Here is a 27,204-nt window from a genome sequence, read left to right as displayed (position 1 = left end):
AGGTATTCTATGATTGGCTGTCAATTATAACAGGCCTCGAGTGCTTGGTTACCGCTTCACGAAGGTGGTAAAAAATCCATGGCTACTTCCATTATTTTCCAATCATCTAAACTTGGTTCCTTCCTATCCTTCTCTTTCATAAATATTGATAGAAACCACCCATCACAGACTTACAAACCATGGGCGTCTCATGCATAACTAATCTGAGGGGCAGAGTCAGGCCCAAGTTCTTAACCACAGTTCTACTTTGACATGCATATCATGCCATTTCCAAGCTTCTCAATGGGGTTTAGACAGGTACTGCGCCATTTCTCATTTTTTTTTTTTAAATGCCAGAGAAAGTCTTACTTCATACCAAATTAATACTTACTTCTCTCTGAAGGCATGCCTTTGTACGGTTATGATAAACTTCCAAAAGCTCAGCAAGACATTGTCTAGGCAAAAAAGTATATATTTATAAATGTTCAAATCAAGGAATGTAGATGATAATTTAGATAAATAATGAATATTTTACCTTGTAATTTCTTTGAAGGGCTTTTCCACCTGGGACAGGTATTTCTCAAGATCAGTAGGTGTCTCATCATCGTCTGCCTGTTCAGCGTATAGATTTGTGAGAATACATTACAAATTTTCATCAAGACTGATAATTAGTGGTTGCAGCCCATCCCCAAGAATGAGGAGGCAACATTTTCCGAATATTTTCATGGTAAAAGGCTATAACAAAAATATCCAGCTGATGCAAATTTGTGGTTAAATTCCAATCCTATTGACTTTTCATTCAAAACAACAATACTAAATTGGCATTCGCAAGTGGACTTAAAAGTCTCATGCTGCTGTGGAATTTAGTTAATTGGTGCTCTGACAGATGTTAAATAAATACAGGGAGATCAAGAACGTTCGCTCAAATTAAAGACATTGTCGAAAAATGTGGTAGAAAATAGCACTGGCTTAATTTCAAACACTTCGAAAAACAAAACCTTTACACAGTTTCAAAAAAGAGAAATCCTTAGAGAAAAGCTTATGATATTGAAAAATCTGCCCTCACCTTCTTGGGAGTAGTGTGGGTTTAACTTAAATGCAGGACAATAAAACTGTTGGACACTTCAGAGACCCATGGCCAACATCAAGAGCAATGAGATTATATTCAGAGTATCCATAGGTATGGTGTAGATGCTACTATTCTGTCCCAAGGAAATGCCTCAGCTCCAAATTCAGAACAGACTCTCTGCCACAACAGCGATACTTGCATTTCCCAAGCAGCCACTGTTACGAATCAGTATATTGACGTTTTGGTGCTGAACTCCACTGACGATTAGAAACTAGATTGAAGCTGTCAATTCGTTATACTTGGGTCAGATTATCATACCATGAAAACAAAAATTTTACGGAAGTACTACTGTGCTGCTTCCAAATCATAATGCATGGTCAAAGGAAATGTATAATTGAACTGATAAATTGTGCTCACCGTGCGGGCTAGTGCTCTGGAAATGGTACTGTGGTTTAATAATTGCAGTTTGATCTCAGTGTCACATTTACGACAATTCTGAATGTACTCGTGGCTGCCCAAGCAGTGGTTACTGTAATATACATGAACAATCAGACATCAGATACAGTCACCTTAGGAACGGCTGCTCATGCAATATTAAAAAGTAATAACTTGTATTTATATAGCACTCACGTTCCAAAAATATCCAGCGGTGCTTTACAGGGGCATCATAAAACAAAATGACACAGTCACACAAGGAAATATTAGGGAAGATGACCCTGCAGCTTAAGAGCATGCAGGAATAGAGGGACGACTAAGCAGTCACAACGAAAATATGCAGGTAATGCAAGAGTCTCCCAAGTGCTTCTCACTCTCCAACGAGTACTGATCAAAGTGATGGTCAATCTTGAGAAGTGTAGCCAGAACCAAGTCCATGACACCATGACTGGCTTGAAAAGTAGTCTTTTCCGATTGCTCCCATTACAATACCCTAGTGAGTATGAATTAGGAGGATAGAGAAGATCAGTGTGGGGCTGAAGTGATGGTACAGACGGCTTAAGATTCTTGGGACTTTGCAATTAATTGTGGGGTAGATGGGACATGTAGAGGCCAGGCAACTTTCATTTTAGAGCCCCGATTAATTTCACCTGCAGGGCGATTAGTTAGTGCTACTGAGGAGGGTTTAAATGAACTTGGCAGGGGTGAAAGAACCAGGAGGTACTAGAGAGAGACACCAAGGTTCAAAGATTATTGGTCAAGATAGACAGCACCAGAGTAGGAAATATTAAGCTATTCATTGGATTCCGCATAAGAGGGAAGAAATAAAGTTTAAATTATCATTACAGTGTACGTGTATGAATGTCCAGAGTGGAGTAAATAAGACTGGCTCGTCCCAGCTGCAAATAGCCATGTGGATATACAAAGTTTTTGAAAATAAATTTAGAGTACCCAATTCTTTGTTTTCCCCCTCAATTAAGGGGCAATTTAACATTGCCAATTCACCTGCCCTGCACATCTTTGGGTTGTGGGGGTGAGACCCACGCAGACACATGGAGAATGTGCAAACTCCACATGGATAGTGGCCAGGGACTGGGATCGATCCCGGGTCCTCGGTGCTGTGAGGCGGTAGTTCTAACTACTGCACCACTGTCGCCCTTATGTGGATATATGAAGATGTGGCTATAACAGAGAACTGGTTTAAAGAAAGACATAACTAAGTATCAAATATTCCTGGACACAAAGTGTTTAGGAAATACAGAGAAAGGCAGGAAAGGAGTGAAATACTGGAGAGCGAGGGGTCAAGGACAGAATCCAAGGAATTACAAAGTACAATTACATTGCTCGATGTAGTCTATAGGCTGCCTATAGGCTGCCAAAAAGATGCAAGAGGAACAAATTTGCAAGGAAATTATAGAGCAGGGGATTAGAGCCGTTATAGTGGCGGAGTTCTGCACATTTCCAGTCTAACAGAGAAAGGAAGCACTGCTAGAACTGGTTCTTGGTAATAAGGTGGACCAAGTGTCAGTAGGAGTACATTTAGGGGATAGTGATCATTGTATCATGAGGTTTGGGTTGACTATGGAAAGGACAATTAGAATAGTTGACAGAAGAAAAGCCAGCTTCAATGGGACACAGATAGATCTTAAATTGGGCAAAACTGTAATTGAACAATGGGCTACCCTTGGCTCGAGTACAGTCAAGGTATATTCCCTCAAAGAGGAAAGGCAAAAATCCCAGAGCTCCCTAGATGGAGATAAAGATAAAGAAGAAAAAGTGCATTCATGGCACAAATGTCAGGCGGATAACACAATGGAGAATCAGGTCAAATACACAAGGTTCAGAAGGGAATTGAAAAATTAATAAGAGAAACAAAAAGATGAGAAGAAACTGGCAGCTCTCAAAAGGGTATCCAAAGGCTTTTATAGGGATAAATAGAAAAAGGATAGCAAGAGGAGGAGTGGGACAAATTAGTGACCAAAATGGCATTTATTTATGCATGGAGACAAGGGTCATAGCTGAGGCAATAAATTAGTACTTTGCAGGGCAGCACGGTGGCGCAGTGGATACACTGCTGCCTCATGCCGCTGAGGTCCTAGGTTCGATCCCGGCTCTGGGTCACTGTGTGGAGTTTGCACATTCGCCCAGTGTTTGCGTGGATTTCGCCCCCACAACCCAAACGATTGTGCAGGGTAGGTGGATTGACCACGCTAAAATGTCCCCTTAATTGCAAAAAAATGAATTGGGTACGCTAAGTTTATGTTAAATAACGAGTACTTTGCATCTGTCTTTACCAAGGAAAAAGATGCTGCCCATGCCATGGTGAAACAGGTGGTAGTTCAGACACCAGATGGGTTAAAACTAATGGGCAGCATTGGATTGGTTGTTAGCACTCAATAGGGCACTAGGACCAGACAAAGTGCATCCAGGGATACTAAGGAAGCAAGAATGGAAATTGCAGAGGCACTGGCCATAATTTTCATTAGACTTAGGGGTAGAAATTAGAAAGATTACACTCGTTCAAATTCAAAGGTTTAAAGAAAAGCCCAACAACTACAGGCTAATCAGCCTAACCTTGGTGGTAGGAAGATAAACAATAATTCAGGACAAAATGAATAGTCACTTGGGGAAATGTGGGTTAATCAAGGCAAGCCAGCACAGATTTGGTAATCGCAAATAATGAAATGAAAAATTAAAATTGCTTGTCGTCACAAGTAGGTTTCAAATGAAGTTACTGTGAAAAGCCCCTGGTCGCCACATTCTGGCCCTGTTCGGGGAGGCTGGTACAAGAATTGAACCCACGCTGCTTGGGCTGCTTTAAAAGCCAGCTATTTGGCCCTGCGCTAAACCAGCCCCTTTGTGTTATATGTGCCTAACTAACTTGCTTGAGTTTTTGATGATATAACAGAGAACGTTGAAGGCAATGCGATGTACGTGACCTTCCAAAAGGTATTTGATAAAGTGTTGCACAACAAATTTGTGAGCGAATTTAGAGCTCATGAAATAAAAGGGACAGTAGCAACATGGATATGAAATTGGCCGAGTGACAGAAAGCAAAGGAGTAGTGGTGAATGACAGGAGGAAGATTCATAACAGAGGTACTGGGAGTCAGCGTAAGCTCCCCTGCTCACGATAGACCAAAATCTTGGCCTACAGGAAACAAGGCCAAAATTCGGATGATACGGAACTTGGAACATTGTGAACCATTGAGGAGAATAGTGCAGAATGTCAAAGAGCATAGACAGGTTGGTGGAATAGATAGCTGGTGGCCGATTAAATTTAATGCAGAAAAATGTGAAGTGATTCATTTCAGCAGGAAGAATGCAGAGAGACAAGGTAAAACAACGGGCACAATTCCAAAGGGGGTGCTAGAGAAGAGGGTATATTTGAGCATGTCAGTGAAGGTGGCACTGAGTAAAGCATACAGTATCCCCGGCTTTAATTAATAAGAACAAAGAAAACAGAAGCAATAAAACAAATGCAAACTTGCATAAGGCACTGGTTCCGCCTCAATTGAAATATTACATCCTGTTCTGTGCACTGCACTTTCTGAAGAACGTGAAGCATTAGAGGGTGAGAAATTATTCACGAGACTAGTTCCAGGCATGAGGAACTTCAGTTATGTAGAAAGTCTGGAGAAGTTGGGGCTGTTCTCCTTGGAGAAGAGAAGGTGGACAGGAGATTTGATAGAGGTATTCCAAATCATGAGGGAACTGGATGGAGTAGATAGGGAGGAAATGTCCCAGCAGTGAAAGGATCAAGAACCAGAGGGTACAGATTTAAGGTCAATGGCAAAAAGAAACAATGGTGACTTTTGTTTTATTAACATAATGAATGGTTAGGGATTTCAAATAGCATATGATGCAGGTAGGATCCATTGATAAAATTCTTGCATGAAGGTTCAATCGGAAAAGGAAGATTTTGGAATAAAGGCACGAGAGTGGCACCAAGTGATTTGCTCCTTTGGAGGACCAGCACAAACACTGAACAGCCACCTTCTGTACTGTAACCACCTTGGGATTTTAGCTAATGAATAGTTTGGTTAAAGGACTGTAGGAGAAAAGAGGCAGAGGGAGGAATCTCCAGGAATTTGGAAGGGGCTGAAGGTACAGCCCCAACTGGGAATGCTCAGGAGACCGAATGATCATCTCAGGCTGGAAGCGATTCCAGAGATAGTCCGAAGAGAAATTAAAAAACAACAAAGCAAAGTTTAAAATGGAGGTGTTTCTTAACCTGGAGATCAGCAAGATCAGGGGTGACAGGTGAACGAAATCCGATGTTGAGTCAAGACAAGGGTAAATATCTACAGAGGGTGGAGCATTGGGGGTAGGTTGGCTAGTTGTCTGCTGGAATTTTCAAAACTGGAGGTATCAAAGGCATGGATGAGGGTTTCAGCAGAAGATCTGAGGCAGAAGCCAAGTTGGGCAATGTTAGAGAGTCATAATGGGTGGTCTTGGCGATATCGCGGACGTGTGGCTAAAAGTTCAACCTGGGGCCAAAAATGACACCAATTCTGTGAAGTCCTGTTCAGCCTCGTATAGCCGCTAGGGACAGGAATGGAATTGGTGGCTAGGGAGTGGAATCTGTTGTTTGGGGGGGGGGGGGGGGGGGGGTGAATGGGGAAAACGAAGGTTAATTTACCTGTGTAACTGTCACTTTGCATATCATGCGAGATTTAGGAGCATATCATGGCAATGTAGCAGGAAAAGAAACCGGATTGAAGGAATTCAAACACTGGGTTCTGGGAATGGGCATGAATTTAGGAGGGACATATTTTTTTTACATTAAAATGCAGGCTGTACACATGCTTTGTCTATAAACTGGCCTCAGAAATACTCAGCTCAATTAGAATTTAGCAGTTAAACGGCAATGAAGTGAGATTCAGGTCTGAGCACTGCAATTTTTCACTATGATGAATAAATCAAAGACTGGAGTTTAAATTATTCCACACGATTTTCCATTTTAGAGCCCGCTGCAGTCCATTGCAAGTATTTTATAACCTTGGCTTTCTTCAAGAATTTTCCAAAAAGGATCATAAGTAGGTCAAGAGTATTTTTTATTCAGAAAATGAGTTTTCAGAGTTAATTTCATGTATACCAGGAGTTTTGATTGATATGAACTATTTATTTCCTACCATCATTCAAGCATTAGAAGGCTTTGAGATTCTATCATTTAAAAGGCTTCTCCATAAATACCTCAGAGGTACTGGAGCGGTACGGGCTTGGAACAGGGTTCACCTCCTGGGTAAAGCTCCTATACGACCATGGCGAGCGTACGGACCAACAATACTAACTCCCGATACTTCCAGCTGCACAGGAGCACCAGACAAAGATACCTGCTGCTGTTCGCTCTAGCGATCGAACCACTAGCAATCGCGCTCAGAGCAGCAAAAAGCTGAAGGGGGATCCGAAGGGGAGGCAGAGAGCACAGAGTCTCACTCTATGCAGATGACCTGCTCCTCTACATTTCGGACCTACGAAGCAGCATGGACGGAATCATTGCGCTCCTGAAAGAGTTTGGCGCCTTCTCTTGCTACAAACCCAACATGAGCAAAAGCGAGATCTTCCCGGTACACCCACAAGTAGGGGGGGGGGGGGGGGGGGGGGCAGCACTAACGGGACTGCCGTTTAAACAAGCCCGACACAAATTCCGCTACCTGGGGATCCAAATAGCCCATGACTGGAAAGGGATCCACAAATGGAACCTCACCAGTCTGACGGAGGAAGTAAAAAAGGACCTGCAAAGATGGAACACACTCCCACTCTCCCTTGCGGGGAGAGTACAGACGATCAAAATGAACGTGCTGCCCAAGTAACTCTTCCTACTTTGATCCATTCTGATCGACATCCCGAAAGCGCTGGACAAACTAATCATGGCATTTGTATGTGGGGGGAGGGGCGGAGATAGCGAGAAAGAGAGGCTAGCCCTCGCAAACCTACAATTCTACCACAGGGCGGCGACGGCCAAGTGAATAAGGGGATGGATCAAGGAGCCAGAAGCCGAGTGCGTGCACGCGCAAGAGGCCTCCTGCATGGGGACGTCACTCCAGGCCCTCGCCATGGCAGCACTCCCATCCACACCCAAAAAACACTCCAGCAGCCTGCAGTGATAGCCACCCTCCAATCCTGGAACCAACTACGGTCAGGGACCTATACACGGACGGCAGGATCGCAACACTGGCCGAACTGACAGAGAAATTCCAGCTCGCCAGGGGGAACAAGCCAAGGTATCTAAAAACTTCCTACGAAAGGAGACAAGGACGTACCCACAACCGCCACGAGACACTACTGGGCGAAGTATATTAGATGAAGGAAACTGTAGTGATATGTATGACCGACTGATAGAAAGGGCCGACACCATACTGCACGCAACAAGAAAGAAATCGGAGGAGGACCTGGGGATTGAGATAGGGTGGGGCTCTGGAGCGAAGCACTGCATCGGGTCAACTCCACCTCCACAAGGCTCAGCCTGACGCAGCTAATAGTGATACATAGAGCCCATTTAACAAGAACCCGTATGAGTAGGTTCTTCCCGGAGGTGGAGGATAGATGTGAACAGTGCCAAGGAGGCCCAGCCAACCATGCCCACATGTTCTGGTCTTGCCCCAGACTTGCAGGGTACTGGACAGCCTTCTTCGAGGCAATGTCCAAAGTGGTGGGGATGAGGGTGGAGTCATGCCCGAAAGTGGCTGTCTTCAGGGTTTCGCACCAGCCAGATCTATTCCTGGGGAAGAGGACAGATGCCCTTGCCTTTGCCTCCCTGATCGCCCGCCGTAGAATCCTGTTCAGCTGGCAGTCAGCAGCACCACCCAAATCTGCAGACTGGCTGTCCGACCTCTCGGAATCGCTCCAAATGGAGAAAATCAAATTTGCCATCCGAGGGTCAGACGACGGCTTCCACAGAACGTGTGTGGCCAACGAACAAGCGGAAGAATAGCCAGGTAGCCAAGGATCAGGGGAAAGTAGCAAAAGCATGAGAGGGAGAGATAGACTGGGGAGGGCGGGGGTCAGCTAAACCTAAGAGGAAAGAAAAGCGAACCATGGGGGGGGGGGGGGGGGGGGTGAAGAGAGAGGGAACAAGAGAGGAGAACCAGGGATATGGGAAGGAGGCAGGGAAATGAGAGCCGGAAGGAAGGCACGGGATACAATAACGAACATGGCATCTCCAGGAGCAGGGAACGAGGAGAATAATGACGAAAGATGGGAGGAACGGCAGAAGCGGAGCTGAGCGCGAGACGGCAGCGAGATCCGTCCGGGAGAAGCAAGCGACAACACCAACACCAAACCCATTCGGGTATTGCCCACTGTAATTGTTTCTCCGGCACCAGAATGTATATTTACCTCCCCAGTCTCCACCCACCCCCCAACCGTAAATAATTTTGCCAGGTGTACAGAGTTGCTGCTGTTGAACTGGTGCACAATACCCTACCAGTTATTCTATTTTATTTTTTATTGTTTTTTCCTATTATTCACTATTTTCTTTTCTTTGGTATGTTGGGTGTGCCCTTCTCTTCTATATATGTGTTCACATAGATACACGTTTCTTATCCTGTGTACATAACGGTAAATATACTTTGTTCAAAAACCCAATAAAAAACATTTATAAAAAAAGGCTTCTCCTTCATGAAAGTATTGGCGTTAAAATTTATGCACAAGTTAATTACTTTCATTGGCATATTTGGACCATGGCTCCTAATCACGGCAAATGATATTACTTAGTTTCTAAGGCTCGCACAACATATTACAGCACTCAATCCCACTTCTAACCACCCAGTCCCCTGCTACCTCCGCAAGTTAAAAAAGGGAATAGGTCAAAAGCTGAGGTCAGTTGCTGAAATTCATTAACACACCCATATCAGATATTGAAAAATGATAGCTCAATCAGATGGGCCGTTCCCACAAAGGCTTTAAAAAAATGAAAAATTAGTCTGCATATTGAAAATATTAGGACGGCGTTGAAAAAGTTCCAACTGCAATATAGTATCAGAAACAATCATTTTTAAACAAGCAAAGAAATTTGATTCAATTTGAACTTGAAAGTTTAATCTGTTCGAAATACATACACACAAGGTGAAATGAAAGTCTAGAAGGTGAAATTAAAGTCTATAACAGAGGTCACAACTGATTATCTAGAGTTTCTCATGAGCAATGTATAATTTTTGAATGGAACATACGAGTGTTAAGAAAGGCAAAATGGCATCAGTTCAATTTAGGTTGTTTGTGAGCTTTGATGCCCGAGTCTGGATAGACGCCTGACTAAAGGGTAGTTCTTTTGAGTTTGTTTGCGTATACATAGATTTAATGAAGTTTTACAACCTTTAAAGTTAAGGCACGAGCTAAAAGTTTAGGGATTATGGGGAGAAAAACATTACATTGCTTAGCAACAGTGGTCAGAATGTCCAGACAAAGAAAAAAAAGGAGAGATTAGTGTCAGTTCTCTGCTGTAAAGCCTACAAGGCTATTGGGACAGTAGTTCACAGAATAGTTTTTTTTAAATCAGTAACGTGATCATTTTAGCAGAGGTGCTAGTGGAAGACTGAGTTTAGGGAATTCATTTGTTTCCTTGGAGGTTGAACAGTGAGCTTGGAGTCCAGTTTCAGTATTTTGAGGAGAGGTACAGGAATTCACGAGAACAAAACCATATGCCACTGTACCAGTCTCAATAGGAGAAGCCTTTGTATCAAGCTGGTGGTAACTCTCCACTGATTTATGTGTATGTAAAAATATTACTGGCGTAAAGGAAGTGCAAATTTGAAGCGGCTTCCAGTGTTTGTATGGAAATCTTATCAGCCTTTTTGTCTGGTTTAATATCATTCATTTTTTTTCTGATTTAATAAATATATTGTGTTAAAAGGATCAGCAGCAGACCCCTGTGAAATTGTTCAGCAACTTTCTTCTGTGGTTTCTACAACAAAACTTCGGATCCATCAAGCCACGTTTCACTCTGGGACCTCCTTGTCCAGCCACGTTTCACTCCGTGACCTCCTTGGCCAGTATTAAACATCAGCTGGGATTGTATAAAGCATATAGAGCCAAAATGTTGCACATTCAAAAATAATTCATACAAACAAAAAAATTAAACAAGTAAAAAAAAAAGCAACACAGGTAAATGTGTTTTACTATTAAAATTCTTTCTCCTGTAAATACCCATTGCCAAAGTGAAAATTCACACATCAAATGATAATATGGAGAGAGAAACATGATTAAGTGTTTCTGAGCCTCTTACTTTTGCAAGACTTCCTCCTGTCCACAGACTTTCAGTACGTAGCTGCCAATGTCAACCTTATTTAGGTCATCATGAGCCCAGCACAGAGCCTGCATTATAATAAGCTCCACGTGGGAGCTCACTGTTTAAAAAAAGCAAGAGTTTCAAGATTAGTATAAAACAATAAAGGGACATTAAAATCACTTGCACATAATTCACATCAGTAATTTTATGCTGGACGAAATAAGTAACTCAAAATCAATTCAGGTTTCATCCCTCCCAGTTCAGTGTCATCTCCGGCAGGTTTTTTTTTTGCATTTTTGATATAAATTTATTACCTTTCAAATCAACACATTGTTAGTTTTCCCATAATTATTCCAAATGTACTTGGTGCTGGTCAGACTGAAGAAACATTCTACAAATCACCAAGTTACTTTTTCACTTCAGTAACATCGAAGATTCTTCGAATAGGTCTTTGCATTGTCTTTTTCTTTCTAAATTATCTTTTGTTTTTCTTTTCTTCTCTTGTTTTTTTTCCATTGCTCTTCTTGTTTTTGCTTCATAATTTCACTGTTTACACCTTTGTAATGGACATCAAGTTTTTCTTGCAAAATTGTTCCTGCTATTTTCCTGTTCTGGTCTGCTGATCTGGTTTGATGGCACTTCACTACAATCCCAAATGGAACATGCTTCAATGAAATGAAAATCACTTATTGTCACGAGTAGGCTTCAATGAAGTTACTGTGAAAAGCCCCTAGTCGCCACATTCCGGCGCCTGTCCGGGGAGGCTGGTACGGGAATCGAACCGTGCTGCTGGCCTGCTTGGTCTGCTTTAAAAGCCAGCGATTTAGCTCAGTGAGCTAACACCACACAGTTACTGGTTTTATTGGTTGCTTGACCTCCAGGACCACGTCCTCGAACAAACTGTTCATCCAATTCATCTTCTACTACAACAGGCAGGTCTGGAAAGCCCTTCTTCCCAGCATTATTGTTTCCTTGAAAAATATTGTGACTTCAACTTAAAAACACCAGAGATGAGGCCTCCGTTTTAACACCACAAACAGTGGCAGGGGAGGCCGCTCGGCCCGTCCAACCTGTCAATAAACATCAATAAACAAGTATGTTTGGCTTCCAGAAATGGTTTTGCTGAACTGTGCAAATTCCATTGTCGCACAGAGTGCGCTTGTGCTCTTGCTAATGACAGTACAAAATTGTATAAAATGGAGGAAGTCATTGGATGCAGACCTTGAATTATGATGCAAGTTCTGTTCTTCCCCCTTTCAACCCTACTTCATAATGTCTGAGCGGCTGCGAATGGCGGCGCAGGTTGGACGGGCCGAGCGGCCTCCCCTGCCACTGTTTGTGGTGTTAAAACGGAGGCCTCATCTCTGGCGTTTTTAAGTTGAAGTCACAATATTTTTCAAGGAAACAATAATTACTGGTTCTTTTCCTTTCAAGGGTGACAAATCATATTTGACTGGTGTAGCCTACATCAATATAGAATCATAGAATCCCATCCCTAAAGTGCAGAAGGAGGCCAATCGTCCCATCGAGTCTGCACTGACCCTTCGAAAGAGTACCCTACCTAGGCCCAATCCAGCCCTGTATCCCCACCCAACCTTTGGACACTTAAGGGGCAATTTAATTCAACACCTGTGAATACCAAGGGATGGTTTGAAAATTAAAGAAAGGGGAGGCCAATGCTGGAGTTCTTGGAAGAAGAACGGAAACACTAGTACAGGAAGCAAATGTGCTATTTGGATTGTGATAGGAAATAGAACGAAGTCTGAGATATAAAATGGATCAAGAAACAAAATATTAAAAACAGGTATCAACTGCACTGAAATATATAGAAGCCAAGATGGAAAAGCCCACTATTACAGTCTAAAGAATCAATACATTGGGTTCTGCCCATCATACACTAAGCTGCTACAGTAATACGGATAAGGAACTGGCTGCATTTTCAAAGTGACTACACTGCCAAAAACATTAAAATAGACTGTGAAGTGTACAAGGTCTCAAAAAGTTATTTTTTTCTTTTTTCATATGGAGACTCATGTGACCAACTCACATATCCTATGCCATAAATATCTTGAAAAATCTAGACGTTCGGTCTTAAAATAATCTATCCTATTGTGGATGTGGCAAGTGACTCAGGCCTGCATGTTTTTGGCCAAACTTTGGTGTCACTTTCCAATAGTCGTCTAGCGACATAAGTGATGTTTAAATTGGCAGGCCATATAGCCTCGACTCCAAACACGTTAGGTGACCTGCCAACTCATTTTTTTTGTATGAACGCAAGTAAATAGCTGTTTGGCAGGTACATTTTTGCAAAATCATGAGCGGGAATCTCTGTTTTGCCGCGTCTGCGGGGTTTCCCTGACGGCGTGCGGCTGCCCCACAATGGCAAACCCCATTGACTGGATGGCGTAACAGAATCCCGCTGGCGGGTCGGGGCAGAAATATGGCATGGCGGGGTGGAGAATCCAGCCACATAACTAGTTTGAGGGCAACAGTTAGGTTTGTTTTTAGAAAACAAAACTGCTGTACATTATGCTTTCATATTTCAACTAGATCACTCAGATAAATAATTCATGATGCACAAGGTTTCAAATCCCAAGAAGCAACAAATTTGCCTGAAAATACTTTTTGAAAGTGTCTTCTAAAGATCACCTATAACAATCTAACCTAGGTTCAAGGGGAATACTTATGGTAATTCCAGTAGGTTTTCCCTATAGAAACACATTGCTCGATATTACAGTTATACAATGAGGCACACAACAGGAAAGTTAAAGTTACTGCATCAGACCGCAAGGTGGTGTGGGTAGATTTTAAGGCAATACACAAGATTCTATAGCTATCGAACTAATAAGCTTATGATTATAGAGACAATGTTATGATTTTTTATCCAAAGAAAAAGTAATTTCTTGCCAATAAATTAAGACTGTAGTTAATAAAAGTTTATGTCACTGTGCAGCAACTTATAACTAATAAATTCTCCATTCCTAACTCAGTATGGCCAACATCTGTTGACAGTTGGACAAATATGATAGGAATGCACGAATGTTCCGAGGTTCACTGCTCTCTTTTGCAACTGTTTAAGACGTCATTAATCCTGCTTAAAAGTTTCAGAATGAAAGGACGCCCATTTAATAAAATTCAACCGAGATAATTTTGGCAGAGGTTGAAGGATCATATATTGCTGATTTATTTATGCTCCTGGTCCCCATCTCACTAATTGCACACTTCCATCTAGCTCCAATTGCACACTTGCTGTACGTCTGAAGGTAGTGTTGCGTGAATTATGTACACATGCACAAGACTTTGATTTGTTGCACGTCTTTGACTTGAGCCATTAGTGCAAGGTGAATTGTTTGATCATGCAAACAGAATATTTGGCCAAAGTGTTCCAGTATGCAGTATTTACATTCATACCCAAAAAGCCTTTTGTCTCACCCAAGCAACATGACAAAATGAAATTTCAAAGAAACATCATGACTAAGTCATGGAGCACGTATGCATAAGATTCCTCAAATGCCATGCAATCATACACATTTTGTCACGTAACACTAAATGAGTAAAATGACAATTGCAAATCTCACCATCACAGGTGAATGTGACTGGCTCCTGAAACTCCTCAATTTCAATGGAAACCTTCACACTGGCATTTTCTCCATTCATATCACGGTGAAGCATAACAGGACTCAAAACATAGCCTGGATTTGTGGAGTGGTCACTGTATGGGAATGTGGATCGTAACCTAAAAGTTCAAAAAAATCATGCAAGTTTAAAGATTTAGCTTTAAACTCCTGACATTAACTTGGAAAGTCCAGTATTTTACAGCCATTCTTAGCCAAGTTTAACTGAAACATTAACATTTAACCAGACACTTCATGTCTGCTCAGCTTGCATATAGGAATATAACAATGGCTCAATTGTTAATAACAAGCATGCCCATCTGATTTTTATCTCCATCTCCACTAAGATCACAATTACAAGAATGATTTAATGCCCAACTGGCTGACGCGATGAGGCCTTTGAATCTTGCGAGACTTGCATTACTCAAATCGCTGCACAAGATTGAACATATTTAATAATAATCTCTATTGTCACAAGTAGGCTTACATTAACACTGCAATGAAGTTACTGTGGAAAGTGCCTAGGCACCACATTCCGGCACCTGTTCAGGTACTCAATGTGCAATTGGAAAGGGTACAGAGGAGATTTACAAGCATGTTGCCTGGTATGGAGGGAAGATCATATGAGGAAAGGCTGAAGGACTTGAGGCTGTTTTCATTAGAGAGAAGAAGGTCAAGAGGTGACTTAATTGAGGCATACAAGATGATCAGAGGATTAGATAGGGTGGACAGTGAGAGCCTTTTTCCTCGGATGGTGATGTCCAGCACAAGGAGACATAGCTTTAAATTGAGGGGAGATAGATATAGGACAGATGTCAGAGGTAGGTTCTTTACTCAGAGAGTAGCAAGGGCGTGGAATGCCCTGCCTGCAACAGTAGTGGACTCGCCAACACTAAACGCGTTCAAATGGTCATTGGATAGGCATATGGACGACAACGGAATAGTGTAGGGGACTTTAGAAGGGTTTCACAGGACGACGCAACATCGAGGGCCGAAGGGCCTGTACTGCGCTGTAAAGTTCTATGTTCTATGTTAAGCATGTCTTTTGGGACATCTTTTAAGTGATGTCTGTGCTGGATTCTCCTGGGGATCGTGAACTAACGGCCTAGCCCGAGAGATGTCACCATTAGAGACCCCTGGGTGGTCGGGCTCAGGACAGGGTGGGTGCCCTCAAACATCCACTGTCACCTAGGCAGCCTGGCAGGGTGCCCAGGTGACACTACCATGCTGGTCAGGGCATTGTCAAGGTGCTTGGTCGCCCATGCCAGGGATGCCTTGCCCTTAAAAGAGAGGGGGGTTTGAGGCCCCATAAGGAGATAAGATGGGTGCGGCTGAGGGGAGGCCGGCGATAGAGGCAGCCTTCAAAGAAATGCCACCCGAATCGTGAATACTCTCCCTGCACTGTGCAGGAAATTATGCAAGTGCAGCCTCGGCACCGAGAAACACCCCAAAAACGTGCCCTAACCCGGACTCTTAAATCTGGTCCTACATTTATGATGCATTGCAGGTGATGCTGCAGAAAAGAGCCATTTCAACTATCCTTACCTGGTAATATTGCAGATTTCAGCACAAAGCGATCAAAAAGGTCAACTAATCTTGCTCAGTCCACCACAGTTGATTAATGCCACGCTCCTGTACATCATTCTCACATTTCTCAGAACTTTAAATAGGTGGAGTAAACTGGAAGAAAAACCTCTTCACAAACCTGGACTGCACCTCAGTCCATTTTTCCAGGCAATTCATACTCATGCACACATAAAATATCTAACAATATACAAGAATATAATAAATATTTTATGTTTATCAAAATCAACAAGACATCAAAAGAACAGTTGGCTGTTCTTACTTAACAAGTTCTTGCCAGAAGGCTGCCACCTCCCCATTTTGTGAATCGATTTGTTCCAGAATATTCTCTCCTGCAAGATCATTACTGGTCCCATTTTCGTCCTACAATGAAACCACATTGTTCCAAATAAAAATTGGCAATCCAACACAAACACATTAACCACAGTTCGTGGCAGGAACAAACACAATCAACTGGTTGAGTTTCCTGATATTAAGATTCTCAGCATAGGTCAAGTAGGACAATTTGCTATTTAAAAATTGCAGCTCATAGACTGAAAAGGTATTGCAGTGGAATATTACTGTGGCATATCCCATTTTCACCCTATAATAAAGCCAAATAATCATCTCTGGAATGCAATAAACACATTTAAGCATTGTACACAGCCTGATGTTCTGCACACAGCAAGATGTTCCACACATAAAAACAGATAAATATAGATGTTCAAATGAAGTATACATGTAAAAGGCAATTAATATTTATACACAAGCTATGCCAAAAACGTTGAAGTTCTTTGATCCGTGGGAAGTTTTTTCAGTTTGCAGTAAAAGTTACAACTTGGATAGTGGGGTTAAGGGTGGAAGCATGGGTTTAAATAAGGCGCTCTTTCAGTGGGTCGGTGCAGACTCGGATGGGCTGAACGGTCTCCTTCTGCACTGTAAATTCTATGATTTTAAACATTTGCAACAATGTATCCAAATTATATACCTCTCGATTAATTTCTTACGCTTTATCACACTGATTTTTTTTTAAACAAAGGAAACATTGTAAAGGATACAATTCAGACCGCAATTGTGAAGCCCACTATAATAACGCAGTGTTTTGACAGCAAGCAAAACGAGGTGATCTAATTATCACTCAATTTGCAGAACATTCTTCAAGTGTACAGTCATAGCATATTTCAAAGTGGAAAATGACATCATACATTACATAGTCCGGAATCAAACTAAAAAGCATTTTGATTTTTCACATGGGGAAAACAAAGTTATATTCTTTTAATAAACTAGGTACAGCAGTTAACTTTTTCATTACATTCCAAAACCTTGGAAGTATTATAGCAGAACCCTCATTTAGTTTGGTCTGGAAAAACTGAAAAAAATATAAATTTTGTTGCACACAAGTAATGTACAAGGCCATGGATTGTTAGCCAAGTACTGAAGTGTTTACAGTGCATCTCACAGGCTTTCCTGCTTCAAAACAATTTCACTGTATACTACTTCCATTATGCTAGACACATTTCCAGACAACGTCCTTGACCCTAAAAGCTTTTATCTTTCATGAACTGGAGTTCATTCAGACCTCAGTTGCTCATGATTAACTTGAATAAAACCCTGTTCTTCTGCCACCCAATGAGCCCACCTACATTGGTTCCCAGGCAAGCAAGCAATGTCTTGATTTGGTTCCCAGGCAAGCAAGCAGTGTCTTGATTTCAATATTCTCACCCTCCTTTTGAAGGCCTCACCCTTTCCTATATCTAATCTCCTCCACGCCCACGACCCTCTACGAATTCTTCACTGCTCAATTTCTAGCCTGTTGGGCACCCCCAATTTTAATTGCTCATCATTGGTGGCCTTGCCATTAAGCACCCGGGAATGCTTAATTACATTAAATGCACTACATAATACAAGTCGTTGTTGTTGGTGAAATATGTTAACTCAACCTAGCATATCAACCATACCTTTCACTTCTCCATTGTTATAGCACCACTGATCACTGAACACCAGGAGGTAGCAAGACTTCAATAAAAATGACAAAACTATTATGATAGAAAGCACTCAACATTTCCAATGGAAATTATAAGTAACAGGTTTGAAACTGCAACTATGTTCAGTGTTGGCAAAATAATATTTTCCAACCATAACCACACAGAATCGTAAAAAGGTTACAGAACAGATGGTGGCCACTTGTCCTGTTGTGTCTGAGCCAGATCCCTGCAAAGATCAGTTGACTTCATGGCAATACCCCACCTTTCCCAGTAACCCTGGAAATATCCTCTTCAGATAATGATTCAATTAGCTTTTGAAAGCCATGCTGGAATCTGCTTCCACCTGACTCTTAGGCCACGTATCCCAGATCCTAATCATTGGCTGCATTAAAGCTGTTCCTCATTTCACCGGTGCTTCTTTCATCAATCACCTCAAGTGGCTGGCATTTTGAATTTGGCACCAGGGAAGCAACATACCATTCTGGATTATGTCTATGGCTGCAGAAATGCTAGTCTGTTCCACTATCACTATTGATTTTGCAAACACACACTGCCCCCAATCTGGCCTGGGCTCGCAAAATCCTACCAATTGTCCTGGCTTGAGACAATTCACACCTCTTTAACCTGTGATTATCCCTCTCTCCAGTCGCACCGCCTGGACCTGTAAAGACTTAATTACCTGCAAAGACTCACGTTCAAAGTATCATGCATCATTGGCTTTGCCTTTATGTGTGTTTGTGTAATCCACCTCTTCATTCACCTGATGAAGGAGCTACGCTCCGAAAGCTAGTGATTCCAAACAAACCTGTTGGACTTTAACCTGGTGTTGTAAGACTCATTATACCCACTCCAATTAAAGGTCAGCATCTCCACATCATGTGTGAAGTTTGCACTAAGTTTCTTCCCATGGTCCAAAGCTGTGCCGGTCAGGTGGATTGGCCATGCTAAATTGCCCCTTTTGTCCAAAAGGTTAGCTTGTGTTATTGGGGGGGGGGGGGGGGGGGTAGTGGACCTTGTTAGGGTGCACTTTTGGAGGGTTAGTGCAGACACGTTGGGTCGGATGGCCTCCTTCTGAACTGTAGGGATTCTATGGTTCAGTCTATGGCTCAGACTCCACAGGTCTGAGTTACCTTGTCATAATCTCAGTACTAAACTACTCTTAAATAAATTCATCAGCTACATGATTTATACACGAGCTTCAAGGAGCATCGTGTTCATTAACACAATGAGCAACAGGGAACAACTCTGCACCAAAACTGGAAGTGCAGTTTTAATGGTGGGTTTAAAACATCCCAGCGCTTTCTAGGAGAGGTCAAGTACTAATGAGGTATTTCTCCCGTGTAGAAGGAGATTGACCGAAATGTTTTTACTTAACTCAATATCTTAAACCCTCAAGATTGTAATTTAAAGTTAGATTAAAAGCTTAGCAGTATACTAACCATGGAATGTTTTCAGTTTCTCCATATTTTCTGCAGGTACAAAGTCACTCTTCCATCACTTACTGGATTTCTCCCATGCTTGATTCGGCACCTGCTCCTTTATATTTGGCCTCCAATCTCTTCTTCCTTTTTCTTTTAAATTAAGGGGAAATTTAGTGTGGCCAATCCACCTAGCCTGCACATCTCTGGGTTGTGGGGGCGAAACCCACGCAAACACGGGGAGAATGTGCAAACTCCACACGGACAGTGACCCAGAGCCAGGATCGAACCTGGGACCTCGGCGCCGTGAGGCAACAGGGCTAACCAAATGCACCACAGTGCTGCCCCTCTTCTTCCTTTATATCTGGCCTCTGGTGACAAGTGCTCCCAGTCTTCACACTGGTCCACTCCTGACTGGCTTCCAGTTTCAAAAAGCTACGAGTCACGAATGGCTTCAGTTACATATGCTATAAACCTCCTTCTGCATGGAATATGGATGGGTTCAAGAGCAGTAATTTCCCACTGCCTGTTAGATCGCCCTACTATCAACTATCAGTAAAGGTCACCCGATTTGTACATCGGCTTCAAGGAGTGCCGTGTTCATTTACACAATGAGTAACAGGGAACAGCTCTGCACCAAAACTGGAAGTCCAGTTTTATTGGTGGGTTTAAAACATCCCAGTGCTTCCTAGGAGAGGTCATGTACACAGCTGGGATTGCCTGGACAATACCTGGACAATACATTCCAGTCAGCACACCAAATACTTGCAGCACAATTCAATTGCTCTCAAAAGGAAACCAGCCTTAGTTGATAATTTGTGCTTCCTCATTTCCTACTTAAACTGCAAAATGTCCTGTGTTCAGCACAAAAGCTTTTGGATATAACAGAATTGTCAGTAATGCAAGTCTTGTTCAGATCAGAAGCCCAGGCAAATGCTATGGAAAAGGACAAGTTCTAGCAATTCTCAGTAATGATGTTTTTAAAAATCACAATAATAATTTAAAAAAATTTTTTTAAAACTTATTGTCACAAGTCTTTAATGCAGTTACTGTGAAAAGCCCCTAGTCACCACATTCCGGCACCTGTTCCGAGAGGTTGGTACAGGAATTGAACCCGTGCTGCTGCCTTGTTCTCTGTTACAAGCCAGCTGTTTAGCCCACTGTGCTAAACCATCCCCATAACTTTTTTTAAAAAACTCCTTTTTCACATTTTCTCCCGAATTTACACCCAACAATTAACAATAATCAGTAACAAATGTAATGTCAATCCGCATATCAACAACAATCCCATACTCCCAAACCACAAACATTAGCCCGCATGTTAACATAAACAAATGACAAAGAGGAATCAGGAATCACCCATAGTCCCCATTAACACACAGTCCCCCTCACCCCAACCTCCCAGCACCCAACATCATGTTCGATGTGATCCAATTCTCGAAAGTACATAATGAATTGTAGAATCCCTCCATCCTTCCCCTCGCTTCAAATTTGACCTTTTCAAGCGTCAATAATTCCAGCATGTCCCCGTGCCACGCCAGGGCACAGGGTGGAGAGGTTGGTCTCCACCCTAACAGGATCCGCCTTTGGGCGATCAACATCTGCCTCCATGCCAGTTTCCAACCCCGTCTGGTCCACACCCCGAATATTACCTCCCGAGGGCCCGGGACCAGCTTCACGTGCACCACTTTTAGGGATTAACCTAAACACCTCCTTCCAGTGATCCTCCAGCTTTGGACAGGACCAAAACATATGAACATGATTTGCGCCCCCCGCCACATACAGCTTCTACCCCCTCAAAGACCCGGCTCATCCTCGCCCTTGTAAAGTGCGCTCGATACACCACCTCCAGCTGTATCAGCCCTAACCTCGCACACGAGGTGGAGGCGTTCACCCTCCGGAGCACCTCACACCAGAACCCCTCCTCCATATCCTCTCCCATCTCTTCCTCCCACTTTGCCTTGATCCCTTATAGCAGCGCCTTCCCCTCCTCCAAAATAGCCCCGTAAACTGCCGATACTACCCCTTTCTCCGGTCCCCCGGTCATCAGCACCTCCTCCAGCAATATGGAAGCAGGCTCGACTGGGAATCTCTGTATCTCCTTTCTGGCAAAGTCTTGAACCTGCATGTGTCTAAATATTTCCCCCTGCTCCAGCCCATACTTCGCTCCCAGCTCCTTCAATCCCACAAAACGACACCAAGAAACAAATCTTTTAGTGTCCTAATTCCTTTCTCCTCCCATCTCTGAAAATTTTCATCCCATTTCCCTGGCTCAAATCTATGGTTCCCCAAAATCGGCATTTCCCTTGACCCCCCGAATCGGCATTTCCCTTGACCCTGCCCCCAACCCGAAGTGCGAAACTGCCTCCAAATTCTCAACGCAGCGATTACTACCGGACTCCCCGATTATCTCCCCGGGCCGGCGCTGTCGCTGGCGCCTTCAATCCCGACCCCCTACCAAAACTCTCCTCCCCATTCTGACCCATTGGGAGTCAACCCCTCTGACCCAGCTCCGTACCGTCTCCATATTCGCCGCCCAGTAATAATACATCAGGTTCAGAAGACCCAAAGCCCCTGCCTGCCTGCCTCTCTGTAGCAGCAACTTATTAATTCTGGCCACCTTTCCTCCCCATATGAACGAGGCAATCATACCTTAGTCTCTCTAAAAAATGCCTTTGGCAGGAAAATTGGGAGGCAATAATAACCTTCTATTGTCACAAGTATGAAGTCACAGTGAAAAGCCCCTAGTTGCCACATTCCGGCGCCTGTTCCGGTAAGCTGGTAAGGAAATTGAACCCGCGCTGCTGGCCTGGTTCTGCATCACAAACCAGCTGTTTAGCCCACTGTGCTAAACCAGCCCTGTTTCACGCTGCAAGTCATATTCCAATACAATGAATATACCCGAGAAATGGCCTCTTCCTGACACGTGCAGTTAATTCTTACCCAAAATAAACACACACTTGCCTTGAGTTTCTTCCGAAGTACACTATGTCCCCAGGCTTGAACAAACACTGCTGGAGTACAAAGTAACAGCTAGAACAATTACTCTTCTGTTTATCTAATTATAGATGTTTGCAGTGGCAAGGATGTGCCTGCTCACTGCTTTGCGTAACAGAAGACATGGACAAATGGTCAATATCTGGTCTTTTATGTGTGTAAAATGGAACACAAGGGAACGGATTGGCATTTCCCAACATTCCCGTAAGAAACAATCCACCTGTCCATCCAATGCCAGGCCAGTTGTTCTTCCAAGTAATCACAGTTGAATAGACTGTTGTACTGAACATTAGCCTTAGAAAACATAATACATGAGGTCGTATTTATGTTTCACATTCTCAGAATGCGTACCAAAGCAGTGAAGTTGCTGGATATCGTTCTGTATTCTGGCCTTTGCAACTAAGGCTAGCTTTTCCTCCCACGCAAATTGTGTTGTCTTGACTAAAAACGATGCTTACGTCAGAAGAGGACAATGCTGAGAGCGCGGATGTTCCCAGATGAAAGTTTCAGTTGTCAACTGATTTCATGTACAATAAAATGGAACTTCATCTGTCAGCTTCTCGTTCAGGTTAACCACTTGTCCAGTGCCACATTAGTCAACATTTACCTAGTTTGGATCCAGTTTTGCAGCATGGGATGTTGTGTTGAGGCATTCCTCATCAAAACATAAAAAGGTGGGCAGCGCGGTGGCACTGTGGTTAGCACTGCTGCCTCACGGCACCGAGGACCCGGGTTCGATCCAGGCCCTGGGCCATTGTCCGTGTGGCGTTTGCACATTGCCACCGTGTCTCCGTGGGCCTCACCCCCACAACCCAAAGATGTGCAGGTTAGGTGGATTGGCTACACTAAATTGCCCCTTTTGGGGAAAAAAAAAAATCGGATACTCTAAAATTTAAAAAAATATATTAAAAAGGTGACAAATTAATTAGATCAATTCATCAGAAGAGGCTCAACTCAAGCTAGGTCATATGGTAATTAAGGCATGATGTATGGAGACAAACTACAAAATGTGCTTTTAGAAAAAGCGTGAAAAATAGAGATTGAAAAAAATATGGAAGGTGGAAAATTCCAATAGGTTCCTCTGGTTCCAAATGCAAGATGGTTTTGAAAAGAGCAGAGCTGGTTTGGAGTACAACATCATGTAAATTATGGACAAAATTCAATAAACGCAGATGGGAGAGAAATTTCTTTTGGAGACAGGAGGTAGACCGGAATGGATGTTTACCCTATAGCTGCCTCATTCTAACTTTATTAATCTTGTAGTGTCTGATTTCGACAGTCGATTGCACAAGTGAGGAAAGTTCCATTTTGCACCTTTAGAAAGTTTGAAAACGCCTGGAGAAAAACAACGTAAAACTCACATGCCACAGCTCTGCAAGCAACACTGCTGACAATTCACAACATATTTAAAATGTTAATTCATTAGGGAATCAGAGATCTTCATTGAACCATACATTGTTTTGATGGTTCTATTGCAGCGTCACCCGAAGAAGGAAAAATAAAACAGCTGGTTGCTGCTCTGGAATGGTAAAAATGGTAATGGCAGGAAATAAGATACTTTGGGTCAACTGGGGAAGAAAAATAGTTTTAAAAAACAATTCAGTTGCCTGGAACAATTTTCAAAGCACATTTCTCGTGGTGTTTTCCTGAGCAGTCTGAAGTGAACTCAAGCAACTTTAACAAAACAGGAAATGTGCCCTTGCTGAACAAGGAACTCACATTTGTTGAAAGGAATGCTCGTCGACTACAATGTGTGTATCATTAGTCAGGAAATGCTGAAGCCATGTCTCAAATTCATCTCTGGTTGGATCACATTAGAAAATTTAAGAGGTCACACGTAAATAATGAAAATATATCCTTTCAATCCACCAGAAGCCTGCGCACACACCCCCAGAGTAACATTATGGTAAAACCAGAAACACGACAATTATAGGCTTAAGCCAGAAACAATTCTTTTAATGTAAATCTCCCTAGATCAGGATACGCTTTTATTGGCTGCAAGCCAAATCACCTTACAAGCTGGCATTTCCTGCTGTGAAGGTATGCAGGGCCTCTCAGTTATACTCCAACTTTCCTCTAATATAAATGCCCCAGTTGACATGCAAGTCCATGGAACTGGAGGAAGCCAGCTCATGACTGCCAGGAAGATGTAAAGTTTTGTGTGCCAAATGGTGGGGCCAGATGCTGATGACAACAGTCTGCTCCGGCCTTCTTTCCCATACTGCCACAGAAAGTAAGTGACTGAAATACAAACATGTCACGCAAAAAAATGCATTAAAACAATTCCGCATTTGAATGCTATTTTATCTTGCAGAATCCTGAAAAATGCATTCCAACACACGACTCATAGATCAAATTTGCTCATGTGTTAATAGAAGGATGTGGTGGTGAAGCACGACGCAAGGTGCATTCAGAGTTTCAATCACATACCTGTGAAATTTTGGTGTTGAGTCCTTGCATTCTGTCAGAAAGTTGTGAACTTGAGGACCGTAAAGTAAGAGATAAACTACGTGTCACTGAAACTCCAGAGCTAGGTTTCCCACTTGGCTTCTTCAGTGATACCCCCTCACTCTTCACATCAGGTTGGCTGCTTTCTGGTGGACTTTGTTTTTGCAGTACTTGTTCCCAAGGATCCCCAGCCACAGTACCTGCGTCTGGTTTTTGCTCAATCTCAGCTGCACTTTGAGAGAGCTCCAAGTTTTCGATCCTTGCTTTGTTGAGTGGGTCAAGGTCCAACCAGTCAAATTTGCTAACATCATTTGAGTTTTCACATACCGGCAGCTTAGGAACCATTGTACTGCCCGATTCCAAATCATTGTGAGACTTACTATTTTTCAAGTATTCTGACGTGCTGGCTATTTTATCATATAGTTTTGCAAGCTCAGGTGTGACTGTTGAATAAGCAGGTAGAACGCTGGCAGGGTGTACAGGTGCAGCAGGCTGGAGTGGGAAGGGCATGTACTGATGTGCACGAAGGCCAACATAAACAGGCTCTGAAGGCCGGTATGAAGACTGTCCAGGGCCAAAGCCATTTTGAAATGGATCAGGCTGTTTAGGGTATGTTGTTGGTGTTGCATGGTAACTAGCTGTTTGGACTATAGGCCGCTGTAATCCACCTGTCCACTGTCCCCCAGAGAACAGTGCCCGATTGTAAAACTGGCTGGAGAACGATGGGCTGACAAGAGGGGTATTTGGTAATGTGCGTGGTCGGGTTATTTTTTTAGGACCAAAGTTTTTGTCCAACAGCAATTTTTCCAGCTCAGCTGAAGTCAGTTTCTCTATATCTAGGTCGGACAGAGCATCAGCAGCTTGTTTCTTTGAGCTTTCTGACTCTGGGAAGTGAATGAGATCATACTCTTGGATGGTACTTGGAGATTTCTGGCATACACTGCTGGCAGACTTCATTGCACGATCTTCTTTTAGGCTTTGGCTTCTATCCTTCTGCAACTTAGCCAAGGCTTCAGCCTCCATTTGCAGAGCTTCTTCTTTGCCAACAGCTTGCTTCCCAGAGTGGCCCACTGTTGCAGGCTGCTTGAACCCATTTCTGCTGGATATCTGGGCCATGCCGTGAACTGGTAGATTCCCATTTATCAGAGCAAGTCCAGGATGTTCTTAGCTGGGAAGTCCCCAGGAATCAGAATCTAGTGCCCTAAAAAAAAAGAAGGAATTATAAAGAAACCAATTAGAAATTCTATCCACTCACTCAGCATTTTTTAAAATAAAAATTCAGAGTACCCAATTCATTTGTTCCAATTAAGGGGCAATTTAGCGTGGCCAATCCACCTAGCCTGCACATCTTTGGGTTGTGGGGGTGAAACCCACGCAAACACGGGAAGAATGTGCAAACTCCACAAGGACAGTGACCCAGAGCCGAGATCGAACCCGAGACCGAACCCGAAACCTCGGCGCCATGAGGCCGCAGTGCTAACCCACTGCGCCACCATGCTGCCCCACTCACTCAGCATTTTAGCTATATGCCTGCCCACACTGCAATTACAGTTAACCATTTTAACAATCGCTTTAATACCAGGTTAGTTTCATGACTTCCAGGCAATTTGTTTTTTTTAATTTAGAGTGCCCAATAATTTTTTTCCAATTAAGGGACACTTTAGCGTGGCCATTGCACCTAACCTGCACATCTTTGGGTTGTGGGGGGTGAAAGCCACGCAGACATGGGGAGAATGTGCAAACTCCACACGGACAGTGACCGAGGGCCAGAATTCGAACCGGGTGCTCAGCGTCGCAGTCCCAGTGGTAACCACTGCGCCACATGCCGCTCTCGATCTCCAGGCAATTATTAAAAAATAAAATAAAAGTGAAAAATGGTTAGGATTTTTTCCAAAAACTTGTAACATGTCAGATTATGAAGGACGAGTTTAGTTCTGGCAGGCAACCTGATTTAACAATCTTATTAGCAACTAACACACTTGTTTGCAGCAACTTCTCAATCCCAAACCTTCCCCAAAGGAGGAAACGTAAATTTGCTTCTAACCTTCCCTTAAGAGTTCCTACTTCCTGCACATTATTATTCAAAAATAGAGTCTTAATTATTTCTTTTTATAAATTTAGAGTACCCAATTCTTTTTTCTTTCAATTAAGGGGCAATGTAGAGTTGCCAATCCACCGAACTTGCACATCTTTGGGTTATGGGGTGTAACCCACGCAGACATGGGGAGAATATGCAAACTCCACATGGACAGTGACCCAGGGCTGGGATCAAGCCCGGGACCTCAGCACTGCAGTCCCAGTGCTATCCACTGCGCCACATTGCGTCTTAATTATGACAGAGATCAACTTGATTGAAGTACAGAGCAGCAACAAACTTGGACATAGGCTAATGGAATGGATGGATATGCCCATATTAAATTTAATCTGACACAAGTGTCATGTGATACATTTTGGGGCAGAACAAGGTG

At 43.0% G+C, this 27,204-nt stretch overlaps 1 protein-coding gene across 2 annotated transcripts in view; it reads right to left on the bottom strand.

The window, feature by feature from the left end:
- pik3c2a (phosphatidylinositol-4-phosphate 3-kinase, catalytic subunit type 2 alpha) overlaps positions 1-27,204 on the bottom strand; it is a 133,411-nt gene that overhangs the window by 61,543 nt on the left and 44,664 nt on the right. For both annotated transcript variants that reach the window (XM_038808062.1, XM_038808063.1), the window contains exons 2-8: positions 24,719-25,937; positions 16,172-16,272; positions 14,290-14,447; positions 10,709-10,829; positions 1,466-1,577; positions 515-591; positions 371-434 (exon numbers count right to left, since the gene is read on the bottom strand). In XM_038808062.1, the coding sequence (XP_038663990.1) occupies positions 371-434; positions 515-591; positions 1,466-1,577; positions 10,709-10,829; positions 14,290-14,447; positions 16,172-16,272; positions 24,719-25,852 (1,767 nt within the window). In that variant the 5' untranslated portion in view covers positions 25,853-25,937. The remainder of the gene's footprint in view (positions 1-370; positions 435-514; positions 592-1,465; positions 1,578-10,708; positions 10,830-14,289; positions 14,448-16,171; positions 16,273-24,718; positions 25,938-27,204) is intronic.

Source organism: Scyliorhinus canicula, chromosome 9 (genome assembly GCF_902713615.1).
Source record: "Scyliorhinus canicula chromosome 9, sScyCan1.1, whole genome shotgun sequence".
In the NCBI taxonomy this organism is placed as follows: Eukaryota; Metazoa; Chordata; class Chondrichthyes; order Carcharhiniformes; family Scyliorhinidae; genus Scyliorhinus; species Scyliorhinus canicula.
The sequence above is the reverse complement of the archived record's forward strand: the minus strand, read 5'-3'. Positions and strand labels throughout refer to the sequence as shown.